Below are 13440 nucleotides of genomic sequence, written 5' to 3'. Positions count from 1 at the left end.
TGATCACTGATCAAGAATATTCTACATGGGGGGCCACCCATAAGTTTGATAGATATTAGCATATAAAAACCCCAAAGTCCCGATGGCCATTCAAATATCATAAAAAATATTCCACCTCTTTTTCAAGCTTAGGGGAATATTTATAATAAAATTTTTTTTACCTTTGACAACTCGTTAAAATTATAATAATCAAAATTGTATAGAAATTCTTTTTTTTGTTCTTGAAATTTATATTCATCTTGGTGTTTTTTGAAATATATATATGATGAATTTTTTGAAAGTTTAAAATGAAATTCTGCAATGCAGTTTTTTGTAATTTATAAATGCATTTATTCATGTATCTTCACCTGTTCATTCGTGTTTAACGCAGTTGTTGTTTTTTGTATTTTTGATGTACATGTATGGCAGTGTATATATATATTTGTGTTACGTGATGGCAGCTCTTGTCATACACGTTGATATGGTGCTCAAAAGAAATCGTTGAAATAAACTTGCTTCCTTTTTTTTTTCCTTCGACTCTTCAAAACTTATCGAAACTCTTCGAAACTCTTCGATGGGACCAATTGAAATGACACAAAAACTATGCAAAAAAAAAGATTCTCATTAGGGTTTTAGATGAAAAAAAAAATTTTGAAATAAAATAAATATATAAAACTAAGACAGGCTGGCACGCGCAATACGTGATCTGAATTTGTGAGTTTATGATTTTTGCCTTAGAAGTCGTTGAAAAACTTTTTGAAAACATTCGAATCGTACAGTAGCACCACCTTGAATAAAAAATAAATAAATATAAAAATAATATGTTAAAGAAAAAAAAAAAAGTGAAGACGATGAAGAAGAAGAAGAAGAAAACTTTGATTCCCAGAGTTGAGTCAGAGTTGTTAGGGTTCCAAGGTGTTATTTTATTTTACTCTCAACACTGTTAAATGTTCGTGAGTTGCATTTGATAATTCATCATTTTTCTCTCTATTTTATCTCATTACAATGTTCTTTTACTTTCGTCATGAAAAATTTACAAATTTACCAAATTTTTTTTATCAAATTAAATGACTCTTACAATTTAACAGCAATTTTTAATAATTAAATAACAATTTATGCGTATCAGATAAAGTGATTGGTCCCCATAGCCAAAAATAAAATACATGCAATATTAATTATTAATTATTATCATATATTAAATGCATGCATGCATGTGTGTATATTTGTATAATACCTTGCTTTATACTATATCACAATGTGTCGCATACATTTATCCATTACAAAGGCAGCTTTTAGCCGCCTATGATACTTTGACTTAATTTAATTTTCTCATGCCCACACTCTCAATGAGACTCTACAACTATATAAATTTTACCATCGCTTCCGCCTCTTTAGGCTTCCTTTATACTGATGTTTTTATAAAAATTAATTGCCATTTTCTTGTTCTCATCCCTTGCGTGTGCACCTGCATTTAAACTTTACATTTAAAATAAATAGATAAAAAAAAGAATTGAAATAAAATTCAAATGCTTCAATATGGACAAGTAAATAAATACATAAATATAAATTTTAATTTTATTTAATGATACACTGTAATTTAATGCAAGTTGTTATTTTAATTTATAAATCATTTGTAAATTTGAGACAATATAATTTAATCCTGTTGGATTTATAAATTATTTTATATATTTTTCTATTAGTACAATAAAATAATAATCACAGTGAGATATTTTTCTTTTTTTTTTTGTGTGGGCGAACAAACGTTGTCGTCGTCGTTTGAATATATATGTACACGAGAGTAAAGTTGCGTGTTAATAAAACGTTTGTGCTTGACCGTGGAGGTGCGCTTGGTGTGTTTGATTCACGCCTCTCAACATTGTTGAATTATCAAGTCCCTATTTTTCCCAGACAATTTTCGCCCACCAAACTTCATCGGTTTGTTAAATATACATACAGCCTATGTATACATATACCATGTGAAATTCTTTCATGATTTAAAATCAATTAATTCAAATATTAAATTCACACTTCTCTATTTTTTTTTTTTATTTTTATCTCGTAATATAATCAATGACTATCGTAGTCTGTTATCTTGTCTTGGTCACATATACGTGTGAATTTTATTTAAATTATTTATTCATTTATTTTATTTTTTATTCTTAGCAATAAAATAGGTTGACATGTGGGTTTTTTAAAATCACACACTAGGCGGTTTTATTAATTCTATACTTATTTTAATATACGACAATATACATCTTCCTGTGATAACTAAATTTATATATTTAAACTTCCCACTTTCACTGAATTTTTTTTTTTCATTGAAACAGTCATAATGCACTTATATTTTTTTATTTTTTTATAAATTGATTGTACTTGACACTTGATATACAATTACCATTTAATCCAGGAATTTTATTTGTCACAATGATTTAAATTATGCACGAGTAATTTAAACACTACAGGCAAATATACTTTTTTTAAAAAAAAGAAATTTATTTATATATAAATATACAAATGAAAAAATAAAAATAAATAAAAGCTTTATTACTTTGTGAAATTTTAAAAACATAATATTGTTGTTATTATTTTTGGTAAAAATAAGTTTTTGTCGTCTTATGCATTGTTCAATATATCGGAAAAAATTCTTTTCAGAATATTGCGATATTGTATATGACATTGGCAAGTGTTATATTATTGCAGTTGAATGAAAAAGTATAGGCGACAGCTTGACCTATATTTTCGTTTTGCCATATGTCACCGAAAAGCGTTTACCGAAGGTTGAGCTTTTTTTTTTTTTTTTATTTTCACAATATCGAAGTTTATTGCGTGGTTCCAGCTGACAAAAATATATTGTTGTTGTGAACGAAGAAAAAAAAATAAATAAAAAATATATATTGATAAATTGTAGAAATAAATTTAAAATATTTGTAAATTTAATTTGTAATATTTTTATCAATGAAAAATGGATTTGAGCGCATGTTTGAATTTGTTGTGAATGAAAAAAGTATATGCGGTTAAAAAAAATATATAGACATGAAAGATGTATAGTGAAAACAAGTGGTACTGGTCAAGAGGGAAGTATCCACTTGCGTCTCGTAATTCCAACTTATTCAACTGCTTTATATTTTTACTCAATTATTCTGTCTCGTTACTCAAACCAGAATACGCATTTTAAGCCAAACTAATAGTTTTATATTTTTTTTAAACGACTAAATATATAAATAAATCATTATTTATCATTTTTAAATAGCCATTAAACTGTTGGTATATTAAAATTAATATTAGCATTTATTTTATTCACATGCACGCGAGTTTATTTAAATACTAATTACAATATTTATGTTATTTATTATTACAAATTTAATTTGAATATATGTTTGTTTTTACTATGACTTTTATGCAAAGATAATTGAAATAATAATTTAAAGAAAATATTTATTATTGATCATGTATATTTAGTGTAAGCTTTGAAAAAAAAAAAACCACAGTTGTATAAAAGAATGGCGTCAAGTAAGTTAAGCTTTTGCTAGAAAAGCTTCTTCACCCCGCATATAACAGTCACGTGGTTACAGTCAAGAGATGTTGCACGTTGGTTGCATGCAAATTAGTTTGTTAACTCTTCGTGTCGCAAGAGTTTTTAGGATTTTTTTTTTTCCTCCGTAAACCCTCTTGAGTCGTATATAGTTTTTTTTTTTTCTACTGTTTTTATTATTTTTTTCTTCGTTCTATTTCCAGACTCTCTTTTATCATAAATTCTTTTTTTTTTTTTGTATTTTACTATTTCTTTCTTTTATTATCTCGTTTTCCTTGTCGTCATCATTGCTTTTATACAATTTTTTTTTTTTATTTTATTCCATTTAACTACTATCGAAAACGAAGACAGGACAAAAAACTTTTGTCCAAGGTAATGAGGAACGATAAATCGAGCATTTAATTTTCTGGCACCGTTTGGCTTTTTTTTTTTTTCGAAATCGTAATTTTTATTATTACTAATTTTGTTACGTTCGATTTTTTATTTAAAAAGTTTTACAGAAATAAAAAGTTTTTTTCTCATTTAATATGATTTATAAGATTTAAAGATTTTTTTTTACAATTGTAAAAAATATTTAATTATTTGTATAATTTAAGTTAATATATGACATTTATTACAATTTTCATTGAGAAATATAAATTGTAATTTTTCAATGATTAATGTTTAAATGAGATATCTAATAACCTCATCAAAAAGTCACATTAATAAACGAAAACAACGTATATTTAATAATTATTATATTTAATATTAAAAATTATGAAGACAATAAAGAAGAACGAGACTATTGTCTGTGTGATTAAACGTAGAATATCTTGAATATATTCACCATCATTTACACTGGTAATAGCATAATGGATATATACAAATCCACAGATGCATTAACTAGATGCTACAGCAGCTTCTATTCGACAATCACAATATACTATTATAATTATCACAAGTCACAGAGAAAAGCATGATAGGGTATAAAGCCCACTGATGTTATGGTACAACCATTGCACCACATCAGGCTCTCGACCTTATCATGTTTCCCAAGGATTTACCCTTCCAAATTATATACATATGTAATCATCAATAGTTGAAATAGCATAACTGCAGTCATCACTGAATATTCTAGTCTACATACATATATTTAAACTATAAAATATTCATGTATCTCAATGCAGCAAGCATGTCCACGAATCTGCAATATACACTAAATATAAAATAAAATTTCTTGTTGGTCGAATAACATGTCACGAACGACTCTTTGCTATAGCTAGCTGAATACAAACTGTATCTTTACAGGCTTTGTTTCACTAATACCATCTATATGATATATATGTCTATGGTTTACCGTTCACCCTTTCGACCCTTGCGGGACAGCCTGCAGCACGTGCGGACATGAACGCATTGGGCAAATGGCTGGATAAGAGTGGACATATATATATGATATATAAATTTGAATTCAAGCTCTTTGAATGAAAGCTTGTGTATGTGCGTGCATGGTTATTCAGTGAGGAGGGTAACTATATAGTATTCTGGTCATTTCTCTTACCCTCTATAGTATATTTTAACATCCCCCTTTTTACTCCTCTTGTACGAGTATACCTCATACTCTCGCGGGATCATGGACCAAAAGGGAGTGTATATAACGAATGACGACAGCACCAGTAGCATAGTACAATCTAAAATTTATTTTGCATTTCTCTTCTTCTTTTTCTTCTCTGAGTTAATCACCTCTAGTTTATATACCCTTTTTTTTTTTTCTAGACCTTTTAATCATTTTAATTTTTACAAAATTTTAATGTCTATACATTTTGTCTCTTTATACATCAAGAGACTCGAGTTGGGCTTTATCAAATTTAAACAGAATTGGTGAAAATGCTTGTGGAGATACAGACTGATATATCGAGGGTATTTGACAGTGTTATTTTTGCTTTCTTTATCTCGTTAATAATTAGTGACAAAAAAAAGCATGGATATTAAAAGCACAAATCAGTGAATTGTTATTAAATTTTTAATAATATATTTTGTCTTGAATTTTGTTGTGTCGATGGCATATAATACCATATACTTGACGACGTTTTAAATATATGTCTATTAATTATTTACAAGACTGAAAGTGCTTCTATTGTTTGCTAGAAAATCCTTCTATATCCTGCAGCCAACATCACAACAATACTCTTCTTGGTTGTTATTTATCTATCCACCTTAGAGCTCATGGTTCATTTTGTATTTAATGAACATTAATTTAATTTTTATATGAAATTAAAATTTCTTTATTAATTAGAAAAATTATTATATATAATTATCAACTCGCAAGTGGATTTTTAAATTTATATGGATTTTTGAAATTTAAAAAAAAAAAAAACTGATTTTTATATTGATCACAGTTTGTAGCATTTGAAAAATTTTCAGACTATTTTAAATTTGACACATGATAAAGGATATATAATTATAAAAAAAAAGAAAAATATTTTAAGACTGAAATTTTCCATTTTAAAACTGACATATAAAAAAGAAATAAAGTTATTTTTATTTTCAAGAGATTTTTTATTAATCTCTTGTGTTGGAATTAATATTATCTTTAGTCACGTTTTGGTATTTTTTTTTTTTTCGAATACTTGTTCGTTTTTCGGTCAACTAAGTTTCTCTGGAGACCCTTCATTGCTAATGACTATAGTCGTGTACTAAATTTTGTTTGAAATTTTAACATTTATCAAGAAACCCCGAAAGATACATTCACGTACTGCAGCAAGGTAAAAATTGTCAACAAAAGTTTCAAGATGTGTGTTATATATATTATGTAGCTGCAAAATAAAAATAACATAAAATAAAACATTTAAAGTTTTGAATCGTTGCTCTGAAAAGCTTGGTGAAAAAAATAATAATAAAAAGCCATTTGACTTTTACATGTACTTCCTGGGATCATTTATTTTTTCTTTAACTTTTAAAATTATCCTTTAAATTTTTATTTTTAGTATACTTTTAAATTTATATACAAAAATAGTCACCATATCATTTTTTATTTTCTATGAATTTTTAAAAAATTCACATACATAATATTTATTTTCGTAAATTCATTAAAAATTAATGTATAAATTTAATTTGATTATATAGAATTATAAATTTTCTATTTCCATTATTTTATTTCTATATTGCAGAATTGACGTCAGGCTTTTAGTATTTCATATTGAAATATTATTATTAGCAAATCGTGCAGACGATATGAAAATTGAATGAAGCGATCGATGTAATAATGCTTGTCTTTCAATGTATCCTCAGGTTTCATATTTCTTTTTATTTATTTATCCTATTTTTTGTCTTGCATATATTTAGAGATACTGGGAAATGAAAAAAAAAATATTCACGATATGCATTTGTATACACAGCTATGAATTTTTTTCATTGTTTGTTCTGGAGTTTTTACTTTTTATAAAAAAACACTGTATCATGTCCTGTATCCAAGACAAATTATGAAATTTTGTTTAAAGCTTTAAAACAATTTTTTTTTTCAATTGCTAAATTAAAAATTGATTAGAATAGAACAAATTCTCATAAGAAAACGCAAAGTAGAAATTTTCCAAAATTTACACAGCAATTATAAACGGGACTACATAAAAAATAGAAAAAAATTTCGATATAATATTAACTTGTATATTTTCACAAAGAATAAACAAAGATATAAGAGAAAAAAAAAACAAAGATAAAATAAAGAAAGAAAGGTGTGTGACAATATTTGTCGAGGTGAACAAGCGCATTCGCGATTCTGCAATTTGCGGGCCAAACCCATTTCTACGTTGCAATTCGTGCCACCTTTTTACTGCTGTGTGATCTTCGACTTTTCTCATCTAAAAAAAAAAAGACTATAACACATGCCATTTTCAAATAACGTTTATTTCATATAATCTTAAACGATTATATCTTGCCGCCAAGACGACGACAACGACACTTTAATCTCACTAATAATTTAACAACTTAAAATAATAAAAAACCAATATAAAAAAATTCTTTATTTTCATAATAATTGTTTGAAAATTGAATGGCTTATTTGAAATATAAAAAATAAGATAATCTTCAGTTTGACGATGTTTTTTCAAATAAATAACACACTTAATCGTTAAAAGACCTCTAAATATTAATCAATCAAGTTTTTTTTTTTTTTTTTATTTTCGGTCTGATAAAGTTGCTCTGGGTGTGCAAAAAAAAAATAAATAAATAAATTGAAACGAGCTAATATACATACATATTCAATTTGACATGACACTGCATTTATCAAAAGTCACGGTGTGACTTAAGATGTTTATATAAATAATTATGTGAAGATGTTTTGATGTATCCTAGCGTAAGATATTTAAAAAAAAAAAAATTAAAATATTAATATCAACCTGTCAAATACATTATCACACTTTTCATTTATTTTATCATCAACTCATAAATAATTTAATTTTTAATTTATCAATAATTAAACAAAAAAAAATATACATATTAATTTTATTAATCACATGGAAAATCTTATCATTTAAATTATCGATAAAAATATAAATAAAATATGATTATTGTGAGTTGTAAATAATTTTTATGTATTGATAATACAATATATGAAATGTAAAAAAAAAGGGTGAAAAAACAGAGAGGCATAAAAGCTTTGTGTGCAATAGGAAGATGCTCCAGGAAGTAGTCTATATGATGACTTCCTGGCGCACACGGCTAGCCGGCGGCTGACAGTCCAAGTGTATATATCGAGGGGTCATACTTGCACCCTATAAATGCCATACATAAGTGAACATTACCTTTTTTTTTTTTCCTACTTCTCTATCAACACTTTATCATTTTTTTTTCTTTTTAATTTTCACGTGATAATTTGCATTTATAATCTTGACGTGTGTTTTATCTTTAATTTTTTTCTTCGCCAGCTATATGAACAATTTGTCGATCAATATTTCCTCATCTGGCTCAATAGTTATGCAAGCCCTGTCTAATCCATTCATGTTCAATACACTTCCACTCTTTTGCTTCCCGGATGACAGTTAATCGACGAGGACCAGTCATACCACATATTATATACGCCCGCATTAATTCTCATGTGTTTCGAATTTATTTTAAATTCTTTATATATATTTAAAAAAAGAAAAAAAATATAATAATCATCATATAATCTTGGTTTCTTAACTTGACATTTATTGTAATGTTATTTTTATCTTAAAATTCCCATTTTTTTTATTACTTGTATAATGATTTTTGAATAGTAATTGAGAAAGACGAATAGAAAAAAAAATAGATATGAAATTTTTTATTATTTTTTTTTTCTTTTTATTCTATATATCTCGTATTTATTATATACATTATACATGGAGATTATTATCATATACATATATGTATTTTTTTGAATGTAATAAATTTTTATTTTTACATTTTTTTTTAGGGTATTTTAAGTACAGGCGTCAAGTGCTTTTTTAGTTGCTATATTTTAAAAATTAATGTTAAATTCAATCCTATGAAATATGCATTTTTTTTTTTTTTGTATATTAAATGTCCAAGAAGATTTAGGTCTAGTTGAGTATTCAGAGACAAAAAGCAATCGTTGGATGGATATGCTGATAGATGGTAAAAAGTAGGAGAGATGAATTAAGGCAGTTTCGATTTATAGGGGAATTTGAACTCAAGCTTAACCTTGAATTAACTTTTAATTAATTATTGGTCTATCTTTATCGCTGAAAAGATCGAAGAAGCATTGAAATTCATTTCATTATAAGTTTTTTGAATTTTTTAAAATTAATTTATATCGATTAAATTGTCTATCGTATACTTTAAAAGTCATGATTATTATACGCAGTCAAATTTCATGAGTTTATTTACGAAATGAGAAATTATATCTTTCATATTTCAAATTTGATTTCATGAAAATATTCTATGATGTTTGACTTGTTATATATATATAAATTTGATGCGACTCATGCGTGTAAATATATATTAAACTGCCCTTGAAATTGTCCCTTGCATTTATATGTTTATATCGTTTGAATATTACATTGAGCACTGAACAAGCAGCCAAGCATAAATGCGCGTTGCGGCTTTTCAATTGTTAACTTGTTTTTTTTTTTTTTTATTATTTTTTTATTCAAATATAACACCGACACTTGTAAATCGTTTACTCAAAATTTTATCATATACAATTTATTTATATTTTAAAGTGACTTTTAAAAACCTCGTTAATTGAATTATTAATTTTTTATTATTTTTCATATTTTTAAATTTTTTAAACTTCAAAACACGTATTACAAAAATACCCCATATTCGTAATTCAAATATATGCAACCGTTTTTTTTCGTTAAATTTTAAAATATCATACGATTAAAAAATACGATGTTTTGTATTTTTAAAAATTCTATTTTATTTTTTTTTCATCATATACCTTAAAAAATTTTTCATAGAATAAATTATCAATGTAAAAAAATTTTATAGAAAAAATAATACGAGTTTTTATGTTGCGTTATTTATTATACTTTTAAATTTGTAATTTTGCATTTTTTTTTTTTTAGTTAACAATGTCGTTTGTTAATAATTATTTATATATAGTATATTTGAATATTGTTGAGAGTTTTATGTACTGTAGTGGTCATCATCAGTTTATATGTAGATGCACATTGACTGGACAGTTGAAAAGATAAATAAATATGGGAGTTGATCCAGTGGTCCGGAAGGTGGTTCAATTTGTACCATCCCGCTATGATTATATATATATATGGCGATGAGTGGTGAGATCGTACCAGCGTGTGTTGCGCCGATGTAAACCGAAACACAACGAAGAGACCCGAAATGACTAACCCTCCGCGCACAATTGTCCATCCAGTCTTGTTGCGACCGTGGAACCGCGCGTCTCGCGAGTGTCAAATTTATCTTATGGTATTTAAATATCATTCCAATTTTCATGACATTTTAATATTCACATTTTATCAATTAAATCAACAATCAAATCAATACAAAAAATTATTATTAACTTATTTATCAATTACTATTATTTTAAATATATTTTAAATCGACGTATTGTTTAACAGGTGTGACTTTTAAATGCTCATTTTAACTAAAATACAGTCATAAAAAAAATATCAGCATATGCTTAAAATAAAAAAAAAAAAAGTTTAATTGAATTTTTACGTGAAGAGAATTATTCAAAAGTGAAACGTTAAAAATATTTAAAAAAAAAAAATTTGACAGTGTAATTCTAGGTATTTATTAAGTGATTTTGACAAACATGGGTTTGTCTTGAATGACCAAGTGATTGTGAACGCGATGAATAGCATATTGACGATGAAGTTTCGGTATTAAATTTGGAGTGAATAATAATTAATCAATAAATATTATTTAAAAAAAAAATTGATAAAATAATTTAAATAACAAGAGTGACAAGTGTTTTGTAAAAAAAAAAAAAAAAAAAAAAGTAAAATGTTGGGCAGGGGGGAGGTGAAAATTGGTCACGTGCCATTAGTTAATACAAACACAATGGAATCAACTGAAAATTGGCAAGGTCGTAAAAATCTTGAGGCAACAATGCCAAAAAAATTTCGTAAAGAAATAAATCGTAATGATGGAAATTCATTGAATTGGGCAATGTTAATATTATGCATAGGAAGTATTGGTATATCTGGTATTCTTGCATATCGTGAAATGAAACTTGAATCAAGAATTGCAAGTCTTGAAGCACGCTGTGATCATCAGGAAACATCAGAAGTTATCGTTAAAAGACTACGTAGGGAAGTACAAGAAGCATTTTTAGGACAAAAAATTCCTTATCCAGAATCACCAATGATCAGGATTAAGAGAGACGTTGGAAATGAATGCAACTGTCCAGCTGGTAAATAAATATTGATTTTTAATTAGATTATAATTTTTTTTTAAACTCCTCAAAAAATAATGAAGGTACATATTGAATCTGAATTTTTTGTTTGCTTTTTTCATCAATTGAAAAACAGGTCAAATAGTAATAACGTCAATGATAATACAAAAATCGAAAATAAATAATTGAAAATTTTTTAACAACTTCTGGATCAAAATTGTTGATCTAATTTCCATTCTCTATTCATTTCAATTCATTGTTTCATTATTTTTTTTTTTTTAATCGGTGAAAAAACAAGTAAAATTTTCAATTAAAAATAAAAAAATTGAATAGCTATTTTTTTTTTTTTCTTTTCAAATTTTCTATACTGATCAACATGATTGAATTACGATAAAATAATATTTTTTTCATTGTCGATGAAATTTTTTTATTCTGTAAAAATATCATATTCATCAAGAGAATTTGTTTTTTATATTTATTTTTTGAATTGTTATCCATAAATTAATTAAAAATTCTGATAAATCGCTAGTCAAATATTTTCAAGTGAATGAGTTTTCAACTGATGAGAAAAAAAAAAATATAAATTAAAAATAAAATTGTAGCTGAAGAGTTTGAGTGAACACACACGTGTGTGGTCATTTTTTGGTTGAATGATTACTGAGAGCTTTTTAGGTGATTCAACCGTCAAACCCATCGAGTCATTGGTACTACATTCGCTCATTCAATCCGTCGATTGTCCAGACTAAATCAACTTTTTTCCATAAAAAAAAAAAAAAAAAAAACACTTTTATTTTTTAACTATTTTACATATCAATATTCCATCAAATGTTTATTTATTCAAAAAAATTTTATATATTAAATTTCAAATGGTAACTTTATCTAATTGATGTTTCTCTCCAACAAACATTCTATGATGTTTAACATAAACAAACTCAATGACGTTATCAATACTTTAAAAACATATCGGTAATTTTATTAGAAAGAAAATGAGACAAGTTTTAGTGTGTTTCTTATATGTATATATACAAGTTGAACCTCATAAATTAAACCTCAAAATGTGGGTCGGTTCTGGCAGCAAGTTTTCGTGAAAGTGTAGTAGAGAAGTTAGAGTGCGCCCCGGAGATTATTCGAGACTCCCTCTTTCCTCTACAAATCCTCTGCTTATTTTGAATACTGCAAAAGCACTATAGTGACTTAACAAAGTAAAAGCCGGTAACATTATTGAAATGAGTATAACTATATCGAAAAGGATAAGATATTCAAATTAACACTTTTAATAGTTGCATTTATTTATTTTTTCTTTATATTTTTTTTAATTAAACACATTTTCTCTTTAACAAAAAAAAAAAATCTCATTATGATTGATTGCTTGATTAGTAGAGTTCAGTGTATTTTTAACGAAGCTTTCGAAACTTTATTTAATACAACTAACTGTAAGAATAAAAAATAAAAAAAAAGTTTTACTTTGAACAAAGTGTGTAAGTGTGTTTTGTTGAAGTTTTGTGTAAATATAGCTTTACAATGCTACAGTAAACAATCCATAAAAGTTTTGGAAATGACAAACAGATAGAAACTTGAAAAAATCGAAAAAAAAAAAAAAAAATTCATGTACGCGTAGTTATTTTGGTAGTTAATTAATATAGATAATATGATGTTAAGAGACGTGGTTTGAAGGAGGGCTCAAATATAAAATTTGGTTAGGTCTATATGGATTGATGGGCAAATAAGCGAGAATATTAACGATAAATAGATTGATATATATAAAAACCAACAGCAAGATGAAGATGGATAGATGGTTAAATCCAGTGAATCGGCTGAGTAGAATGAAGAGGGTTGAAATAACGCTCAAAGCTTTTACTAATCGATCAACAAACTAGCTCAACCAACTCAATCTAACAACTTTGGTTATAGACAAGCTTTCAATACCTCTTACATATTATAATTTATAATTTATAAATATTTCATGTATGACTTTAATTGAAACTCAAAAAATAATAAGTTTTAGTAATATTAAATTTGTTGATTTTTTAAGTTTTTTTTTCTTTGTAAAATTTCATAAAGTTAATTAATTTTTTCATCAACGATATCTCTATCAATTTGTTCAGGATCT

General features: G+C 26.2%; 1 protein-coding gene across 16 annotated transcripts in view; it reads left to right on the top strand.

Annotated features, from left to right (window-relative positions):
- Positions 1–10346: 10346 nt before the first annotated feature.
- LOC122848820 (collagen alpha chain CG42342) overlaps positions 10347–13440 on the top strand; it is a 95351-nt gene continuing 92257 nt past the window's right edge. For all 16 annotated transcript variants that reach the window (XM_044147167.1, XM_044147168.1, XM_044147164.1 and 13 more), the window contains exon 1: positions 10347–11348. In XM_044147167.1, coding sequence (XP_044003102.1) covers positions 10940–11348 — 409 coding nt within the window. In that variant the 5' untranslated portion in view covers positions 10347–10939. The remainder of the gene's footprint in view (positions 11349–13440) is intronic.

Source organism: Aphidius gifuensis, linkage group LG2 (genome assembly GCF_014905175.1).
Source record: "Aphidius gifuensis isolate YNYX2018 linkage group LG2, ASM1490517v1, whole genome shotgun sequence".
Lineage (NCBI taxonomy): Eukaryota > Metazoa > Arthropoda > Insecta > Hymenoptera > Braconidae > Aphidius > Aphidius gifuensis.
This window is presented reverse-complemented; position numbering and strand designations above follow the sequence as displayed.